Genomic DNA, 20,260 nt, shown 5'->3' with positions numbered 1-20,260 from the left:
TGTCAGGAGCACACTACAGCCTCTCTAGTCCTTTTCTGCTGAGTTGTGGAAAACAAACAATTCGTACCAATTCATCATAACAACAAAGTCTGCTGCTTCCTGGTTTGAAATGAATGGAAACCCCTTTTCCAACAGAACAAGATGAATGTGGTGGTGTTCACTGCCTTGAAATGAGCAGGTGGTTCACACACAAAAATAGACAACTTTTTGTGTGTGAATAGTCCTTCTTCCTTTTTGCAATGGGGAGTTCTTTAAAAAAAATCAGAATTGACATGTTTTCCTTTGGAGTGTTTGTCTCAGCTCCTTAGCTGGGCTCTGTAGAATGAGCTGCTGGGCTCTGTAGAATGAGCTGCTGGGCTCTGTAGAATGAGCTGCTGGGCTCTGTAGAATGAGCTGCTGGGCTCTGTAGAATGAGCTGCTGGGCTCTATAGAATGAGCTGCTGGGCTCTGTAGAATGAGCTGCTGGGCTCTGTAGAATGAGCTGCTGGGCTCTGTAGAATGATCTGCTGGGCTCTATAGAATGAGCTGCTGGGCTCTATAGAATGAGCTGCTGGGCTCTGTAGAATGAGCTGCTGGGCTCTGTAGAATGAGCTGCTGGGCTCTGTAGAATGAGCTGCTGGGCTCTGTAGAATGAGCTGCTGGGCTCTGTAGAATGAGCTGCTGGGCTCTGTAGAATGAGCTGCTGGGCTCTGTAGAATGAGCTGCTGGGCTCTGTAGAATGAGCTGCTGGGCTCTGTAGAATGAGCTGCTGGGCTCTGTAGAATGAGCTGCTGGGCTCTGTAGAATGAGCTGCTGGGCTCTGTAGAATGAGCTGCTGGGCTCTATAGAATGAGCTGCTGGGCTCTGTAGAATGAGCTGCTGGGCTCTGTAGAATGAGCTGCTGGGCTCTGTAGAATGAGCTGCTGGGCTCTATAGAATGAGCTGCTGGGCTCTGTAGAATGAGCTGCTGGGCTCTGTAGAATGAGCTGCTGGGCTCTATAGAATGAGCTGCTGGGCTCTGTAGAATGATCTGCTGGGCTCTGTAGAATGAGCTGCTGGGCTCTGTAGAATGATCTGCTGGGCTCTGTAGAATGAGCTGCTGGGCTCTATAGAATGAGCTGCTGGGCTCTGTAGAATGAGCTGCTGGGCTCTGTAGAATGATCTGCTGGGCTCTGTAGAATGAGCTGCTGGGCTCTGTAGAATGAGCTGCTGGGCTCTGTAGAATGAGCTGCTGGGCTCTGTAGAATGAGCTGCTGGGCTCTGTAGAATGAGCTGCTGGGCTCTGTAGAATGAGCTGCTGGGCTCTGTAGAATGAGCTGCTGGGCTCTATAGAATGAGCTGCTGGGCTCTGTAGAATGAGCTGCTGGGCTCTGTAGAATGATCTGCTGGGCTCTGTAGAATGATATGCTGGGCTCTGTAGAATGATCTGCTGGGCTCTGTAGAATGATATGCTGGGCTCTGTAGAATGATCTGCTGGGCTCTGTAGAATGATCTGCTGGGCTCTGTAGAATGAGCTGCTGGGCTCTATAGAATGAGCTGCTGGGCTCTGTAGAATGAGCTGCTGGGCTCTGTAGAATGATCTGCTGGGCTCTGTAGAATGATATGCTGGGCTCTGTAGAATGATCTGCTGGGCTCTGTAGAATGAGCTGCTGGGCTCTGTAGAATGAGCTGCTGGGCTCTGTAGAATGAGCTGCTGGGCTCTGTAGAATGAGCTGCTGGGCTCTATAGAATGAGCTGCTGGGCTCTGTAGAATGAGCTGCTGGGCTCTGTAGAATGATCTGCTGGGCTCTGTAGAATGATATGCTGGGCTCTGTAGAATGATCTGCTGGGCTCTGTAGAATGATATGCTGGGCTCTGTAGAATGATCTGCTGGGCTCTGTAGAATGATCTGCTGGGCTCTGTAGAATGAGCTGCTGGGCTCTGTAGAATGATCTGCTGGGCTCTGTAGAATGATCTGCTGGGCTCTATAGAATGAGCTGCTGGGCTCTGTAGAATGAGCTGCTGGGCTCTATAGAATGAGCTGCTGGGCTCTGTAGAATGAGCTGCTGGGCTCTATAGAATGAGCTGCTGGGCTCTGTAGAATGAGCTGCTGGGCTCTGTAGAATGAGCTTCTGGGCTCTATAGAATGAGCTGCTGGGCTCTGTAGAATGAGCTGCTGGGCTCTATAGAATGAGCTGCTGGGCTCTGTAGAATGAGCTGCTGGGCTCTGTAGAATGATCTGCTGGGCTCTGTAGAATGAGCTGCTGGGCTCTGTAGAATGAGCTGCTGGGCTCTGTAGAATGATATGCTGGGCTCTGTAGAATGATCTGCTGGGCTCTGTAGAATGATCTGCTGGGCTCTATAGAATGAGCTGCTGGGCTCTGTAGAATGAGCTGCTGGGCTCTATAGAATGAGCTGCTGGGCTCTGTAGAATGAGCTGCTGGGCTCTATAGAATGAGCTGCTGGGCTCTGTAGAATGAGCTGCTGGGCTCTGTAGAATGAGCTTCTGGGCTCTATAGAATGAGCTGCTGGGCTCTGTAGAATGAGCTGCTGGGCTCTATAGAATGAGCTGCTGGGCTCTGTAGAATGAGCTGCTGGGCTCTGTAGAATGATCTGCTGGGCTCTGTAGAATGAGCTGCTGGGCTCTGTAGAATGAGCTGCTGGGCTCTGTAGAATGAGCTGCTGGGCTCTGTAGAATGAGCTGCTGGGCTCTGTAGAATGAGCTGCTGGGCTCTGTAGAATGAGCTGCTGGGCTCTGTAGAATGAGCTGCTGGGCTCTGTAGAATGAGCTGCTGGGCTCTGTAGAATGAGCTGCTGGGCTCTATAGAATGAGCTGCTGGGCTCTGTAGAATGAGCTGCTGGGCTCTGTAGACTGAGCTGCTGGGCTCTGTAGAATGAGCTGCTGGGCTCTGTAGAATGAGCTGCTGGGCTCTGTAGATTGAGCTGCTGGGCTCTGTAGAATGAGCTGCTGGGCTTTGTAGAATGAGCTGCTGGGCTCTGTAGAATGAGCTGCTGGGCTCTGTAGATTGAGCTGCTGGGCTCTGTAGACTGAGCTGCTGGGCTCTATAGAATGAGCTGCTGGGCTCTATAGAATGAGCTGCTGGGCTCTGTAGAATGATCTGCTGGGCTCTGTAGAATGAGCTGCTGGGCTCTGTAGAATGAGCTGCTGGGCTCTGTAGAATGAGCTGCTGGGCTCTGTAGAATGATCTGCTGGGCTCTGTAGAATGAGCTGCTGGGCTCTGTAGAATGAGCTGCTGGGCTCTGTAGAATGAGCTGCTGGGCTCTGTAGAATGAGCTGCTGGGCTCTGTAGAATGAGCTGCTGGGCTCTGTAGAATGAGCTGCTGGGCTCTGTAGATTGAGCTGCTGGGCTCTGTAGAATGAGCTGCTGGGCTTTGTAGAATGAGCTGCTGGGCTCTGTAGAATGAGCTGCTGGGCTCTGTAGAATGAGCTGCTGGGCTCTGTAGAATGATCTGCTGGGCTCTGTAGAATGATCTGCTGGGCTCTGTAGAATGAGCTGCTGGGCTCTGTAGAATGAGCTGCTGGGCTCTGTAGAATGAGCTGCTGGGCTCTGTAGAATGAGCTGCTGGGCTCTGTAGAATGAGCTGCTGGGCTCTGTAGAATGATCTGCTGGGCTCTGTAGAATGAGCTGCTGGGCTCTGTAGACTGAGCTGCTGGGCTCTGTAGAATGAGCTGCTGGGCTCTATAGAATGAGCTGCTGGGCTCTGTAGAATGAGCTGCTGGGCTCTGTAGAATGAGCTGCTGGGCTCTCTAGAATGAGCTGCTGGGCTCTGTAGAATGAGCTGCTGGGCTCTGTAGAATGAGCTGCTGGGCTCTATAGAATGAGCTGCTGGGCTCTGTAGAATGAGCTGCTGGGCTCTGTAGAATGATCTGCTGGGCTCTGTAGAATGATATGCTGGGCTCTGTAGAATGATCTGCTGGGCTCTGTAGAATGATCTGCTGGGCTCTGTAGAATGAGCTGCTGGGCTCTGTAGAATGAGCTTCTGGGCTCTATAGAATGAGCTGCTGGGCTCTGTAGAATGAGCTGCTGGGCTCTATAGAATGAGCTGCTGGGCTCTGTAGAATGAGCTGCTGGGCTCTGTAGAATGATCTGCTGGGCTCTGTAGAATGAGCTGCTGGGCTCTGTAGAATGAGCTGCTGGGCTCTGTAGAATGAGCTGCTGGGCTCTGTAGAATGAGCTGCTGGGCTCTGTAGAATGAGCTGCTGGGCTCTGTAGAATGAGCTGCTGGGCTCTGTAGAATGATCTGCTGGGCTCTGTAGAATGAGCTGCTGGGCTCTGTAGAATGAGCTGCTGGGCTCTGTAGAATGAGCTGCTGGGCTCTGTAGAATGAGCTGCTGGGCTCTGTAGAATGAGCTGCTGGGCTCTATAGAATGAGCTGCTGGGCTCTGTAGAATGAGCTGCTGGGCTCTGTAGAATGAGCTGCTGGGCTCTGTAGAATGAGCTGCTGGGCTCTATAGAATGAGCTGCTGGGCTCTGTAGAATGAGCTGCTGGGCTCTGTAGAATGAGCTGCTGGGCTCTATAGAATGAGCTGCTGGGCTCTGTAGAATGATCTGCTGGGCTCTGTAGAATGAGCTGCTGGGCTCTGTAGAATGATCTGCTGGGCTCTGTAGAATGAGCTGCTGGGCTCTATAGAATGAGCTGCTGGGCTCTGTAGAATGAGCTGCTGGGCTCTGTAGAATGATCTGCTGGGCTCTGTAGAATGAGCTGCTGGGCTCTGTAGAATGAGCTGCTGGGCTCTGTAGAATGAGCTGCTGGGCTCTGTAGAATGAGCTGCTGGGCTCTGTAGAATGAGCTGCTGGGCTCTGTAGAATGAGCTGCTGGGCTCTGTAGAATGAGCTGCTGGGCTCTATAGAATGAGCTGCTGGGCTCTGTAGAATGAGCTGCTGGGCTCTGTAGAATGATCTGCTGGGCTCTGTAGAATGATATGCTGGGCTCTGTAGAATGATCTGCTGGGCTCTGTAGAATGATATGCTGGGCTCTGTAGAATGATCTGCTGGGCTCTGTAGAATGATCTGCTGGGCTCTGTAGAATGAGCTGCTGGGCTCTATAGAATGAGCTGCTGGGCTCTGTAGAATGAGCTGCTGGGCTCTGTAGAATGATCTGCTGGGCTCTGTAGAATGATATGCTGGGCTCTGTAGAATGATCTGCTGGGCTCTGTAGAATGAGCTGCTGGGCTCTGTAGAATGAGCTGCTGGGCTCTGTAGAATGAGCTGCTGGGCTCTGTAGAATGAGCTGCTGGGCTCTATAGAATGAGCTGCTGGGCTCTGTAGAATGAGCTGCTGGGCTCTGTAGAATGATCTGCTGGGCTCTGTAGAATGATATGCTGGGCTCTGTAGAATGATCTGCTGGGCTCTGTAGAATGATATGCTGGGCTCTGTAGAATGATCTGCTGGGCTCTGTAGAATGATCTGCTGGGCTCTGTAGAATGAGCTGCTGGGCTCTGTAGAATGATCTGCTGGGCTCTGTAGAATGATCTGCTGGGCTCTATAGAATGAGCTGCTGGGCTCTGTAGAATGAGCTGCTGGGCTCTATAGAATGAGCTGCTGGGCTCTGTAGAATGAGCTGCTGGGCTCTATAGAATGAGCTGCTGGGCTCTGTAGAATGAGCTGCTGGGCTCTGTAGAATGAGCTTCTGGGCTCTATAGAATGAGCTGCTGGGCTCTGTAGAATGAGCTGCTGGGCTCTATAGAATGAGCTGCTGGGCTCTGTAGAATGAGCTGCTGGGCTCTGTAGAATGATCTGCTGGGCTCTGTAGAATGAGCTGCTGGGCTCTGTAGAATGAGCTGCTGGGCTCTGTAGAATGATATGCTGGGCTCTGTAGAATGATCTGCTGGGCTCTGTAGAATGATCTGCTGGGCTCTATAGAATGAGCTGCTGGGCTCTGTAGAATGAGCTGCTGGGCTCTATAGAATGAGCTGCTGGGCTCTGTAGAATGAGCTGCTGGGCTCTATAGAATGAGCTGCTGGGCTCTGTAGAATGAGCTGCTGGGCTCTGTAGAATGAGCTTCTGGGCTCTATAGAATGAGCTGCTGGGCTCTGTAGAATGAGCTGCTGGGCTCTATAGAATGAGCTGCTGGGCTCTGTAGAATGAGCTGCTGGGCTCTGTAGAATGATCTGCTGGGCTCTGTAGAATGAGCTGCTGGGCTCTGTAGAATGAGCTGCTGGGCTCTGTAGAATGAGCTGCTGGGCTCTGTAGAATGAGCTGCTGGGCTCTGTAGAATGAGCTGCTGGGCTCTGTAGAATGAGCTGCTGGGCTCTGTAGAATGAGCTGCTGGGCTCTGTAGAATGAGCTGCTGGGCTCTGTAGAATGAGCTGCTGGGCTCTATAGAATGAGCTGCTGGGCTCTGTAGAATGAGCTGCTGGGCTCTGTAGACTGAGCTGCTGGGCTCTGTAGAATGAGCTGCTGGGCTCTGTAGAATGAGCTGCTGGGCTCTGTAGATTGAGCTGCTGGGCTCTGTAGAATGAGCTGCTGGGCTTTGTAGAATGAGCTGCTGGGCTCTGTAGAATGAGCTGCTGGGCTCTGTAGATTGAGCTGCTGGGCTCTGTAGACTGAGCTGCTGGGCTCTATAGAATGAGCTGCTGGGCTCTATAGAATGAGCTGCTGGGCTCTGTAGAATGATCTGCTGGGCTCTGTAGAATGAGCTGCTGGGCTCTGTAGAATGAGCTGCTGGGCTCTGTAGAATGAGCTGCTGGGCTCTGTAGAATGATCTGCTGGGCTCTGTAGAATGAGCTGCTGGGCTCTGTAGAATGAGCTGCTGGGCTCTGTAGAATGAGCTGCTGGGCTCTGTAGAATGAGCTGCTGGGCTCTGTAGAATGAGCTGCTGGGCTCTGTAGAATGAGCTGCTGGGCTCTGTAGATTGAGCTGCTGGGCTCTGTAGAATGAGCTGCTGGGCTTTGTAGAATGAGCTGCTGGGCTCTGTAGAATGAGCTGCTGGGCTCTGTAGAATGAGCTGCTGGGCTCTGTAGAATGATCTGCTGGGCTCTGTAGAATGATCTGCTGGGCTCTGTAGAATGAGCTGCTGGGCTCTGTAGAATGAGCTTCTGGGCTCTATAGAATGAGCTGCTGGGCTCTGTAGAATGAGCTGCTGGGCTCTATAGAATGAGCTGCTGGGCTCTGTAGAATGAGCTGCTGGGCTCTGTAGAATGATCTGCTGGGCTCTGTAGAATGAGCTGCTGGGCTCTGTAGAATGAGCTGCTGGGCTCTGTAGAATGAGCTGCTGGGCTCTGTAGAATGAGCTGCTGGGCTCTGTAGAATGAGCTGCTGGGCTCTGTAGAATGAGCTGCTGGGCTCTGTAGAATGATCTGCTGGGCTCTGTAGAATGAGCTGCTGGGCTCTGTAGACTGAGCTGCTGGGCTCTGTAGAATGAGCTGCTGGGCTCTATAGAATGAGCTGCTGGGCTCTGTAGAATGAGCTGCTGGGCTCTGTAGAATGAGCTGCTGGGCTCTGTAGAATGAGCTGCTGGGCTCTGTAGAATGAGCTGCTGGGCTCTGTAGAATGAGCTGCTGGGCTCTATAGAATGAGCTGCTGGGCTCTGTAGAATGAGCTGCTGGGCTCTGTAGAATGATCTGCTGGGCTCTGTAGAATGATATGCTGGGCTCTGTAGAATGATCTGCTGGGCTCTGTAGAATGATCTGCTGGGCTCTGTAGAATGAGCTGCTGGGCTCTGTAGAATGAGCTTCTGGGCTCTATAGAATGAGCTGCTGGGCTCTGTAGAATGAGCTGCTGGGCTCTATAGAATGAGCTGCTGGGCTCTGTAGAATGAGCTGCTGGGCTCTGTAGAATGATCTGCTGGGCTCTGTAGAATGAGCTGCTGGGCTCTGTAGAATGAGCTGCTGGGCTCTGTAGAATGAGCTGCTGGGCTCTGTAGAATGAGCTGCTGGGCTCTGTAGAATGAGCTGCTGGGCTCTGTAGAATGAGCTGCTGGGCTCTGTAGAATGATCTGCTGGGCTCTGTAGAATGAGCTGCTGGGCTCTGTAGAATGAGCTGCTGGGCTCTGTAGAATGAGCTGCTGGGCTCTGTAGAATGAGCTGCTGGGCTCTGTAGAATGAGCTGCTGGGCTCTGTAGAATGAGCTGCTGGGCTCTGTAGAATGATCTGCTGGGCTCTGTAGAATGAGCTGCTGGGCTCTGTAGAATGAGCTGCTGGGCTCTGTAGAATGAGCTGCTGGGCTCTGTAGACTGAGCTGCTGGGCTCTGTAGAATGAGCTGCTGGGCCACGCAGGCTTTGAAGAGGGCAGGCCACGCTTACAGCTGGATCCAACTGGATCCTCCCTCTCCTTTAACTGGATCCTCCCTCTCCTTTAACTGGATCCTCCCTCTCCGTTAACTGGATTCTCCCTCTCCTTTAACTGGATCCTCCCTCTCCTTTAACTGGATCCTCCCTCTCCTTTAACTGGATCCTCCCTCTCCTTTAACTGGATCCTCCCTCTACCTGGATCCTCCCTCTCCTTTAACTGGATCCTCCCTCTCCTTTAACTGGATCCTCCCTCTTCCTGGATCCTCCCTCTCCTTTAACTGGATCCTCCCTCTACCTGGATCCTCCCTCTCCTTTAACTGGATCCTCCCTCTCCTTTAACTGGATCCTCCCTCTCCTTTAACTGGATCCTCCCTCTCCTTTAACTGGATCCTCCTTCTCCTTTAACTGGATCCTCCCTCTCCTTTAACTGGATCCTCCCTCTCCTTTAACTGGATTCTCCCTTTTCATTCTTTAATTTTCAGAGAGCAGAGCTGAGCTGTTCATTTTCAGAGATCAAAGCTGAGCTGTTCATTTTCAGAGAGCAGAACAGACCTGTTCATTTTCAGAGAGCAGAGCCGATCTGTTCATTTTCAGAGAGCAGAACAGAGCTGAGCTGTTCATTTTCAGAGAGCAGAGCAGACCTGTTCATTTTCTGAAGGCTGTTTTTTTTGCCACAGTCAGAAAACAAAACATTCAACTCGGTCTGTAAAATATTTAGACTCCTTAAATATTCCTCCTCTCAGAAACATCTCTCCATCTTAGTTATCCTCCTCCTCCTCCTCTCAGAAACATCTCTCCATCTTACTTATCCTCCTCCTCTCAGAAACATCTCTCCATCTTACTTATCCTCCTCCTCCTCCTCCTCTCAGAAACATCTCTCCATCTTACTTATCCTCCTCCTCTCAGAAACATCTCTCCATCTTACTTATCCTCCTCCTCCTCCTCTCAGAAACATCTCTCCATCTTAGTTATCCTCCTCCTCTCAGAAACATCTCTCCATCTTAGTTATCCTCCTCCTCCTCTCAGAAACATCTCTCCATCTTAGTTATCCTCCTCCTCTCAGAAACATCTCTCCATCTTTGTTATCCTCCTCCTCCTCCTCTCAGAAACATCTCTCCATCTTACTTATCCTCCTCCTCTCAGAAACATCTCTCCATCTTAGTTATCCTCCTCCTCCTCTCAGAAACATCTCTCCATCTTACTTATCCTCCTCCTCCTCCTCTCAGAAACATCTCTCCATTTTAGTTATCCTCCTCCTCCTCTCAGAAACATCTCTCTATCTTAGTTATCCTCCTCCTCCTCTCAGAAACATCTCTCCATCTTTGTTATCCTCCTCATCCTCCTCTCAGAAACATCTCTCCATCTTAGTTATCCTCCTCCTCCTCTCAGAAACATCTCTCCATCTTAGTTATCCTCCTCCTCCTCCTCCTCCTCTCAGAAACATCTCTCCATCTTAGTTATCCTCCTCCTCTCAGAAACATCTCTCCATCTTACTTATCCTCCTCCTCCTCCTCTCAGAAACATCTCTCCATCTTAGTTATCCTCCTCCTCTCAGAAACATCTCTCCATCTTAGTTATCCTCCTCCTCCTCTCAGAAACATCTCTCCATCTTAGTTATCCTCCTCCTCCTCTCAGAAACATCTCTCCATCTTTGTTATCCTCCTCCTCCTCTCAGAAACATCTCTCCATCTTAGTTATCCTCCTCCTCCTCTCAGAAACATCTCTTCATCTTTGTTATCCTCCTCCTCCTCTCAGAAACATCTCTTCATCTTTGTTATCCTCCTCCTCCTCTCAGAAACATCTCTCCATCTTTGTTATCCTCCTCCTCCTCTCAGAAACATCTCTCCATCTTAGTTATCCTCCTCCTCCTCTCAGAAACATCTCTTCATCTTTGTTATCCTCCTCCTCCTCCTCTCAGAAACATCTCTTCATCTTAGTTATCCTCCTCCTCCTCTCAGAAATCCTTCCTGTTCCACGGAGTGTATTCTGGTTCCAGTCGTGGCGTTCCGTTCTCCCTGAGGAACCGATCCTCTGCCCTGGCCCGGGTCCAGTTTGACCTGTCAGAACACACTGACTTCACCATCCACCTCCCTCCACACTCTGCAGGTATGTATTTGATTGATTGATAGACACATTGACTGTGACTGAAATGCTCTGAGAAGATAGACTGTCATAAACTGTCAGCCTAGTTCAATTTAGATGTATGGATTACTAAACTGGAGGCCTAATATTGAGAGCCAGGTGTTGGTGTGTTACAGGTACGAGCCAGGAGCCAGACGTGTTTGTGATGGATTTACAGGGGCAGCAGACTGCCCAGTGTTGCCTGGTGTTCTCCCCTAAACAAGTAAGGGCTCCGTCCTCCCTCCTCTGTTTTCATTATCCCTCATCTATACTCATTTTCACCTATTAATCACCGACACATCAACCACCTTCCACAGTCCTCCACCTACATCTGTGTCTATTAATCACCAACACATCAACCACCTTCCACAGTACTCCACCTACATCTGTGTCTATTAATCACCTTCCACAGTCCTCCACCTACATCTGTGTCTATTAATCACCAACACATCAACCACCTTCCACAGTCCTCCACCTACATCTGTGTCTATTAATAACCAACACATCAACCACCTTCCACAGTCCTCCACCTACATCTGTGTCTATTAATCACCAACACATCAACCACCTTCCACAGTCCTCCACCTACATCTGTGTCTATTAATCACCAACACATCAACCACCTTCCACAGTCCTCCACCTACATCTGTGTCTATTAATCACCAACACATCAACCACCTTCCACAGTCCTCCACCTACATCTGTGTCTATTAATCACCAACACATCAACCACCTTCCACAGTCCTCCACCTACATCTGTGTCTATTAATCACCTTCCACAGTCCTCCACCTACATCTGTGTCTATTAATCACCAACACATCAACCACCTTCCACAGTCCTCCACCTACATCTGTGTCTATTAATCACCTTCCACAGTACTCCACCTACATCTGTGTCTATTAATCACCAACACATCAATCACCTTCCACAGTACTCCACCTACATCTGTGTCTATTAATCACCAACACATCAACCACCTTCCACAGTCCTCCACCTACATCTGTGTCTATTAATCACCAACACATCAACCACCTTCCACAGTCCTCCACCTACATCTGTGTCTATTAATCACCTTCCACAGTCCTCCACCTACATCTGTGTCTATTAATCACCAACACATCAACCACCTTCCACAGTCCTCCACCTACATCTGTGTCTATTAATCACCAACACATCAACCACCTTCCACAGTCCTCCACCTACATCTGTGTCTATTAATCACCAACACATCAACCACCTTCCACAGTACTCCACCTACATCTGTGTCTATTAATCACCAACACATCAAACACCTTCCACAGTACTCCACCTACATCTGTGTTTATAATAGACATGTTTTCCCTGAACACAGAGACATCAAGGATAAGTTCTCCCCACCATAATCATGATCCTAACCTCACCATTACACCAAACGGAACTGACCCAAACCCCATCCCATCTCTATCAGTCGGTAGTTCCTGTGTTTGTCCTGCAGGTGGCAGCGTATGACTTCAACCTGCCTGTGACGGTCAACGGTGTGGGCATGCCTCCCTTCTCCTCTTCCTCCTCCTCCGCCCCTCCCAACTCTGTCCCCAAGTCCTCCTCTTCCCGGGACCAACACATCGTCACCCCGCGCCCACTGCCCATCACCATGGAGACGCTATCACGCAGGGTGCAGGCCACAGGTTAGAGGGGTGCAGATACGGGGTCAGAAAGTGTGTCAGTTGCCTGCCTGAACCATTGGCCTGAACAGATGGACTGAGATGTTCTGTCCCTGCAGTATACTTAATATATATATTTTTTATTTTTAAAAAACTTTTCTTGCTGCTTTTCCTTGACAGTAAACAAACAACAGACAAAAACAAGAAACAACGTAACATTTACATACATTTCCACAAACATCAATGACATCACACTTTCTCAGACCTACATGTTCCCACTGTATCCACATCCAACGTTGTTTCCAATACTTGTAAGACTCCATATGACCTCACAATGTGCTATGTTGTTTCTGTCCCTGCAGTATACTAGACAGTAATGACACTACACACTCAGCATTCCATAAGGCTCTGAGATAAGAAAATAGGTTGAAGATAAGAGTGGTTTAGGAGCTGTGATAAGACAATAGGTTGAAGATAAGAGAGGTTTAGGAGCTGAGATAAGACAATAGGTTGAAGATAAGAGTGGTTTAGGAGCTGAGATAAGACAATAGGTTGAAGATAAGAGTGGTTTAGGAGCTGAGATAAGACAATAGGTTGAAGATAAGAGTGGTTTAGGAGCTGAGATAAGACAATAGGTTGAAGATAAGAGTGGTTTAGGAGCTGAGATAAGACAATAGGTTGAAGATAAGAGTGGTTTAGGAGCTGTGATAAGACAATAGGTTGAAGATAAGAGTGGTTTAGGAGCTGTGATAAGACAATAGGTTGAAAATAAGAGGGGTTGAGGAGCTGTGATAAGACAATAGGTTGAAGATAAGAGGGGTTTAGGAGCTGTGTAATTAGCACTTAATATATTCTGTCCCTGTGTGTCCCTCAGCCCTGTGTGTCCCGCTGGAGATGTCACCATCAAGTCTCCAGTTTGATCTGGAGCCCTTTAGCTCAGTTACTACTACCTCACAAACTCAGGTAGCTACTGTCACCTCACCACTCCACCAACTACTAAAGCAGGTAGATTCTGAATGGCAGATGTTTCTCATGGCTGGCAGAGAGAAAGAGCTTGATATTCCCAACTGAGAGGCAGTTTGTGTGTTGTTGGGCTGAGCTACAACCAGCTGGAAGCTCTTCTCCTCTGTTGTCTCCAGACCGTAGAGCTGAGGAACGTGTCTGACAAGAGGCTGAGCTGGAGGATTGACTGCAGCGCTGCAGTAACACCAGGAGAGGGCAGTAGCACCAGCAGCAATGAGGGGCTGTTCACGGTCTGTCCTACTGTTGGGACACTGGAGCCACTGCAGTGTGTGTCGGTCACTGTCTCCCTCTCTCCTGAGAGAGTCCCACCAGGTTAACCCCTCTCTCACCTCACCCTCAGAGCTCACTTCTGGTGGACAGTTAATATAATTATAATAACAACACTCCAAAGTTCATCGTTTTTTATTTATTTAACTTGACAAGTCAGTTAAGAGCAAATTATTATTTACAATGACGGCCAAACCTGGACGACTCTGGGACAATTGTGCGCCGCCCTGTGGGACTCCCAATCACGGCCGGTTGTGATACAGCTTGTAATCGAACCAGGGTCTGTAGTGACGCCTCTAGCACTGAGATGCAGTGCCTTAGACCTCTGCACCACTCGGGTTCAGGTTTTCCGACCTCAAAAGTGGTGTTGTGTTTAGATGAGTCCTGAGGTTCTGTAAGTGTTTTTTTTATGTGTTTTGTTCTGCATCTTCACTCTTTCTACCAGTTACAGCGGGTCAGATCAAGGTGTCCCTCCCTCTGTTTCTGTCTGAGGAGGGGCAGGAGGAGAGAGAGGGGGAGGAGGGGGGAGCCCCTCACCCCTACAGGGTGCTGTCTCTCAGTGCCACCCCTCACCCCCCCAGCATCACCTTCCTCCCCCCTCGAGTCCTCCTCACCCCTGTCCCTCTGGACACACCCTCCACCACCACCCTCTTCCTGCTCCCCACCGGGTACCCCAGGTCTGTACCACCCATCCACCTGCCTGTCATGATGGGCTTCCACCCACTAACTGACTGTTTACTGTAGTAGAGTAATGATCTCTATGCTCTGATAGGTGGCCTGTGTATTTATAACCTGATCCAGCAGTGTTACAGCTCCAGATAAACAGATCTGCATTTCCATACAGTAATAATACAGAATAGAGTCCCATTATAGTCCCACTATAGAGTCCCATTATAGAGTCCCATTATAGAGTCTCATTATAGAGTCTCATTATAGAGTCCCATTATATAGTCCCATTATAGAGTCCCATTATATAGTCCCATTATAGAGTTCCATTATAGAGTCCCATTAAAGAGTCCCATAATAGAGTCTCATTATAGAGTCATTATAGAGTAATTATAGAGTCATATATTAATATCCCATATAGTGCAATACAGTCTCACCTCTGTGACCTTTGCCTTCTGACCCTAGTGGTTCCTGTCTGCGTGTGGAGGTGGAGGAGATGGTTCTGAAGGATGGCAGTCGGGTGAAGCCCCTCTCAGTCAGCCTGCCACACAACGGCACCGTGCCTCCCCAGACCCACACTGAGCCCCAGACCCACACAGAGCCCCGGACCCACACAGAGCCCCAGACCCACACAGAGCCCCAGACCCCCATCACCTGCACAGTGACCTTCTGCTCACCTCAGCCCCTGGACCTCAGCTCACACATCACATTCCTGGACCACCTCAACAACAGGTACGGACACTTAGGAAACCTTGTCCCAGTCAGCCACACATACTGTTCATTATCTCTCTCTCTTTTGTACTCTAGATCTTGAAGGCCCTTCTTGCCTTGTCTCTCAGATCATTTCTCTCTTTCTCTCTCTCTCTCTCTCTCTCTCTCTGTCTCTATCTCTCTCTCTTTTGCACTCTAGATCTTTCTCTGTTTCTGTCTCTCTCTCTGTCTCTCTCTGTTTATTTCTCTCTCTCAATTCAATTCAATTCAAGAGGCTTTATTGGCATGGGAAACGTGTTAACATTGCCAAAGCAAGTGAGGTAGATAATATAATAATAAACAATCAATATTAACAGTAAACAGTACACATACAGAAGTTTCAAAACAATAAAGACATTACAAATGTCATATTATATATATATATATATATATACATACAGTGTTGTAACAATGTACAAATGGTTAAAGTACACAAGGGAAAATAAATAAGCATAATGTTTGTTCTTCACTGGTTGCCCTTTTCTCGTGGCAACAGGTCACAAATCTTGCTGCTGTGATGCCACACTGTGGAATTTCACCCAGTAGATATTGGGAGTTTATCAAAATTGGATTTGTTTTCGAATTCTTTGTGGATCTGTGTAATCTGAGGGAAATATGTCTCTCTAATATGGTCATACATTTGGCAGGAGGTTAGGAAGTGCAGTTCAGTTTCCACCTCATTTTGTGGGCAGTGAGCACACAGCCTGTCTTCTCTTGAGATCCAGGTCTGCCTACGGCGACCTTTCTCAATAGCAAGGCTATGCTCACTGAGTCTGTACATAGTCAAAGCTTTCCTTAAGTTTGGGTCAGTCACAGTGGTCAGGTATTCTGCCGCTGTGTACTCTCTGTTTAGGGCCAAATAGCATCATAGTTTGCTCTGTTTTTTTGTTAATTCTCTCCGATATGTCAAGTAATTATCTTTTTGTTTTCTCATGAAATGGTTGGGTCTAATTGTGTTGCTGTCCTGGGACTGTGGGGTTTGTTTTAGTGTTTGTGAACAGAGCCCCAGGACCAGCTTGCTTAGGGGACTCTTCTCCAGGTTCATGTCTCTGTAGGTGAAGGCTTTGTTATGGAAGGTTTGGGAATCGCTTCCTTTTAGGTGGTTGTAGAATTTAACGGCTCTTTTCTGGATTTTGATAATTAGTGGGTATCGGCCTAATTCTGCTCTGCATGCATCATTTGGTGTTCTACGTTGTACACGGAGGATATTTTTGCAGAATTCTGCATGCAGAGTCTCAATTTGGTGTTTGTCCCATTTTGTGAAGTCTTGGTTGGTGAGCGGACCCCAGACCTCACAACCATAAAGGGCAATAGGTTCTATAAGTGATTCAAGTATTTTTTAGCCAGATCCTAATTGGTATGTTGAATTTTATGTTCCTTTTGATGGCATAGAAGGCCCTTCTTGCCTTGTCTCTCATCATTTCTCTCTTTCTCTCTCTCTCTCTCTCTCTCTCTCTCTCTCTCTCTCTCTCTAGCTTCGTCCAGTGATGTCTTATTTTCTCTCCTCCTCTCTCTCTCCTGTCTTAGTCCAGAGTTGTACATGATGTGTTAATTTCTCTCCTATCTGTCGGTCTCTTCAGGTTCAGGGTGGAGGTCTGTGCTACAGCAGATAACAGTTTGTTGACAGTGTGGCCCTACCTGGCTCTGCACCGCTCTGAGCAGCAGATAGTCCTCAAGAGTGGTACGTCCTGCTGTCCTGTTCTGTACCCACAACACACTGCACCGTGTACAGCATTCATACACTCACACTGAGGAGGACTGTCTACTAATCTAAGTATCTCTGTTCTTCCACCCCCCACCCTAACTGGTCCATGTGGTTGTCACTCAGGTTGTCTGAGCGGCTGCAGCGGCGAATCAGGGCCCTCTCAGATGACAGGGAAGGCGGTGCTACAGCCATGCTACTCCCCCAGCCCTCTCTCTCGCTACACTTCCTCCTCCTCCACCTTCACTTTCCTCTCCTCCACCAGTAATCACTCCACCTCTGGTGAGACACACCTCTACAGCTACACTGCTACTTCCCCAGCCCTCTCTCTCGCTACACTTCCTCCTCATCCACCTTCGCTTTCCTCTCCTCCACCAGTAATGACTCCACCTCTGGTGAGACACACCTCTACAGCTACACTGCTACTCCCCCAGCCCTCTCTCTCGCTACACTTCCTCCTCCTCCACCTTCGCTTTTTCCTCTCCTCCACCAGTAATCACTCCACCTCTGGTGAGACACACCTCCACAGCTACACTGCTACACACCAGACCTGGTCAAATACAGTATGTAAAGTACGGTGAAGTACTGGGGCCTTAACTTGGTTTTCCCCCTACAAAGGTACCACTACCACAATCCCAAATAATAACCCCAAAGTGCCCATTCCAAGCTGAATCAAACATATTGACCTGCCTTCAGACTCTGGAGACAGCAGGAGTAGGACTGGGAGTGCAGGACCAGGACCTAGAGGGAAGGAGGACTGGCCCCAGAAGGAGACAGAGGGTGAAAGAGAGACGGATGGTGTGACTGACCAGCAACAGTGGCAGCAGCAGGGTATACCAGTGTTTCCAGGGCAGGACTCAGAGGAGGGGTTGTACTACCACAGCATCCTGCAGGTAACAACTGGTAAATCACTCTGGGACAACTGCTGATAGAACAAAGGCTGTATAGCTAAATGTGATTGCTTGATTGCTTGCAGGCCGTACAGAAGTGGTTCAGTCAGTTTGGCTGGCCCCGTGGACCAAACCCCATCTCTCTACCATGCTCTCTCAGAAGGTAAACCTCATCTCTCTACCACGCTCTCTCAGAGTGTAAACCTCATCTCTCTACCACGCTCTCTCAGAAGGTAAACCTCATCTTTCTACCACACTCTCTCAGAAGGTAAACCTCATCTCTCTACCGTGCTCTCTCAGAAGGTAAACCTCATCTCTCTACCACGCTCTCTCAGAAGGTAAACCTCATCTCTCTACCACGCTCTCTCAGAAGGTAAACCTCATCTCTCTACCATGCTCTCTCGGAAGGTAAACCTCATCTCTCGACCATGCTCTCTCAGAAGGTAAACCTCATCTCTCTACCACACTCTCTCAGAAGGTAAACCTCATCTCTCTACCACGCTCTCTCAGAAGGTAAACCTCATCTCTCTACCACGCTCTCTCAGAAGGTAAACCTCATCTCTCTACCATGCTCTCTCAGAAGGTAAACCTCATCTCTCTACCACACTCTCTCAGAAGGTAAACCTCATCTCTCTACCGCGCTCTCTCAGAAGGTAAACCTCATCTCTCTACCACGCTCTCTCAGAAGGTAAACCTCATCTCTCTACCGCGCTCTCTCAGAAGGTAAACCTCATCTCTCTACTATGCTCTCTCAGAAGGTAAACCTCATCTCTCTACCACGCTCTCTCAGAAGGTAAACCTCATCTCTCTACCACATCTCTCAGAAGGTAGATGGACTGGTATCCGTCACACATATTTTATTTTATGTTTTCATTACGTTATGTTATTATTAGTCCTCTCTCTCTCTCCCTCTCTCTCTCTCTTTCTACCTCCCCCCTCTCTCTCTCTCTCTCGCTCTCTCTTTCTCCCTCCTCTCTCTCTCTCTATCTCTCTTTCTCCCTCCCTCCCCTCTCCCTCTCTCTCTCTCTCTCTCTCTCCCTCCCTCCCTCTCTCCCTCTCTCTCTCTCTCTCTCTCTCTCTCTCTCTCTTTCTCCCTCCTCTCTCCCTCTCTCTCTCCTCTGTCCTCTCTATCTATCTCTCCCCAGGGTGGTATGTAGAGTCCAGACAGTAGACTCCAGCTCTAGTGAGTGGAGGAACTCGTACCTTATGAGTCAAGGTAAAGACACACGGACCATCTACGACATGCTGCGTCACCTGAGCGGACAGACACTTCCTGGTGTGAGCACCAACCAATCGCTGCCCTGCAACCTCACTGAGCGCGTGCAGCAGCTGCTCCACTGGAACACAGTGCTGCTGGCCTTCCTCAGGTACCACACAGACAGTTAATCACTCATACACGGACAACTCCTCCGGCCGCTGTACGCAGGCACACACGCTCACCGGCCTCCTCACTGTGTTGTGATTTTCAGGAGGCAGGGAGCCTGTCTGTCCCACATCAGACCCGAGTACCTGTTAGACTCCCAGGAGTTCAGCCACTGGAGCTCTCTACAGGCCCAGTCCCAGTGTGATCAGAGGGGGCTGGACTACAGCAGCAAGGTCTTTGAATCCCTCAGTAAAAGGGCCTGGATGGATGTTCTACTGCAGACCTACAAGGCAAGAGAGTGTAGTCTTTCTATCTCTCTCTCTCTCTCTCTCTCTCTCTCTCTCTCTCACTTGCTCTCTCTTTCTCTCGCTCGCTCTCTCTCTCTCTGTCTCTCTGTCTCTCTCTTATCTCTCTCTCTCTCTAATCTCTCTCTCTAATCTCTCTCTCTCTCTCTCTAATCTCTCTCTCTCTCTCTCTCTCTCTCTCTAATCTCTCTCTCACTCTCTCTCCTTCTCGGTCTCTCTCTCAATTTAAATTCAAGGGGCTTTATTGGCATGGGAAACATGTGTTAACATTGCCAAAGCAAGTGAGGTAGATAATATACAAAAGTGAAATAAACAATAAACACGAACAGTAAACATTACACATACAGAAGTTTCAAAACAATAAAGACAAATGTCATATTACAAATGTCATATTATATACAGTGGGGCAAGAAAGTATTTAGTCAGCCACCAATTGTGCAAGTTCTCCCACTTAAAAAGAAGAGAGAGGCCTGTAATTTTCATCATAGGTACACTTCAACTATGACAGACAAGAAAATCACATTGTATGATTTTTAATGAATTTATTTGCAAATTATGGTGGAAAATAAGTATTTGGTCAATAACAAAAGTTTATCTCAATACTTTGTTATATACCCTTTGTTGGCAATGACAGAGGTCAAACGTTTTCTGTAAGTCTTCACAAGGTTTTCATACACTGTTGCTGGTATTTTGGCCCATTCCTCCATGCAGATCTCCTCTAGAGCAGTGATGTTTTGGGGCTGTTGCTGGGCAACACGGACTTTCAACTTCCTCCAAAGATTTTCCATGGGGTTGAGATCTGGAGACTGGCTAGGCCACTCCAGGATCTTAAAATGCTTCTTACGAAGCCACTCCTTCGTTGCCCGGGCGGTGTGTTTAGGATCATTGTCATGCTGAAAGACCCAGCCACGTTTCATCTTCAATGCCCTTGCTGATGGAAGGAGGTTTTCACTCAAAATCTCACGATACATGGCCACATTCATTCTTTCCTTTACACGGATCAGTCGTCCTGGTCCCTTTGCAGAAAAACAGCCCCAAAGCATGATGTTTCCACCCCATGCTTCACAGTAGGTATGGTGTTCTTTGGATGCAACTCAGCATTCTTTGTCCTCCAAACACGACGAGTTGAGTTTTTACCAAAAAGTTATATTTAGGTTTCATCTGACCATATGACATTCTCCCAATCTTCTTCTGGATCATCCAAATGCTCTCTAGCAAACTTCAGACGGGCCTGGACATGTACTGGCTTAAGCAGGGGGACACGTCTGGCACTGCAGGATTTGAGTCCCTGGCGGCGTAGTGTGTTACTGATGGTAGGCT

The 20,260-nt window shown here is 48.8% G+C and overlaps 1 protein-coding gene across 1 annotated transcript in view; it reads left to right on the top strand.

Annotated features, from left to right (window-relative positions):
* LOC110502326 (cilia- and flagella-associated protein 47) overlaps positions 1 to 20,260 on the top strand; it is an 89,493-nt gene that overhangs the window by 19,831 nt on the left and 49,402 nt on the right. The window contains exons 20-32 of the mRNA XM_036951399.1: positions 10,150 to 10,318; positions 10,471 to 10,556; positions 11,809 to 11,998; positions 12,849 to 12,937; positions 13,114 to 13,309; positions 13,710 to 13,941; positions 14,396 to 14,662; positions 16,261 to 16,361; positions 16,509 to 16,954; positions 17,063 to 17,275; positions 17,359 to 17,435; positions 18,418 to 18,639; positions 18,742 to 18,925. Coding sequence (XP_036807294.1) covers positions 10,150 to 10,318; positions 10,471 to 10,556; positions 11,809 to 11,998; positions 12,849 to 12,937; positions 13,114 to 13,309; positions 13,710 to 13,941; positions 14,396 to 14,662; positions 16,261 to 16,361; positions 16,509 to 16,954; positions 17,063 to 17,275; positions 17,359 to 17,435; positions 18,418 to 18,639; positions 18,742 to 18,925 — 2,472 coding nt within the window. The remainder of the gene's footprint in view (positions 1 to 10,149; positions 10,319 to 10,470; positions 10,557 to 11,808; positions 11,999 to 12,848; positions 12,938 to 13,113; positions 13,310 to 13,709; positions 13,942 to 14,395; positions 14,663 to 16,260; positions 16,362 to 16,508; positions 16,955 to 17,062; positions 17,276 to 17,358; positions 17,436 to 18,417; positions 18,640 to 18,741; positions 18,926 to 20,260) is intronic.

This window comes from Oncorhynchus mykiss, chromosome 18, assembly GCF_013265735.2.
Source record: "Oncorhynchus mykiss isolate Arlee chromosome 18, USDA_OmykA_1.1, whole genome shotgun sequence".
NCBI lineage: Eukaryota > Metazoa > Chordata > Actinopteri > Salmoniformes > Salmonidae > Oncorhynchus > Oncorhynchus mykiss.
Note: the sequence above shows the minus strand (reverse complement) of the source record. Positions and strands in the feature narration are given on the sequence as shown.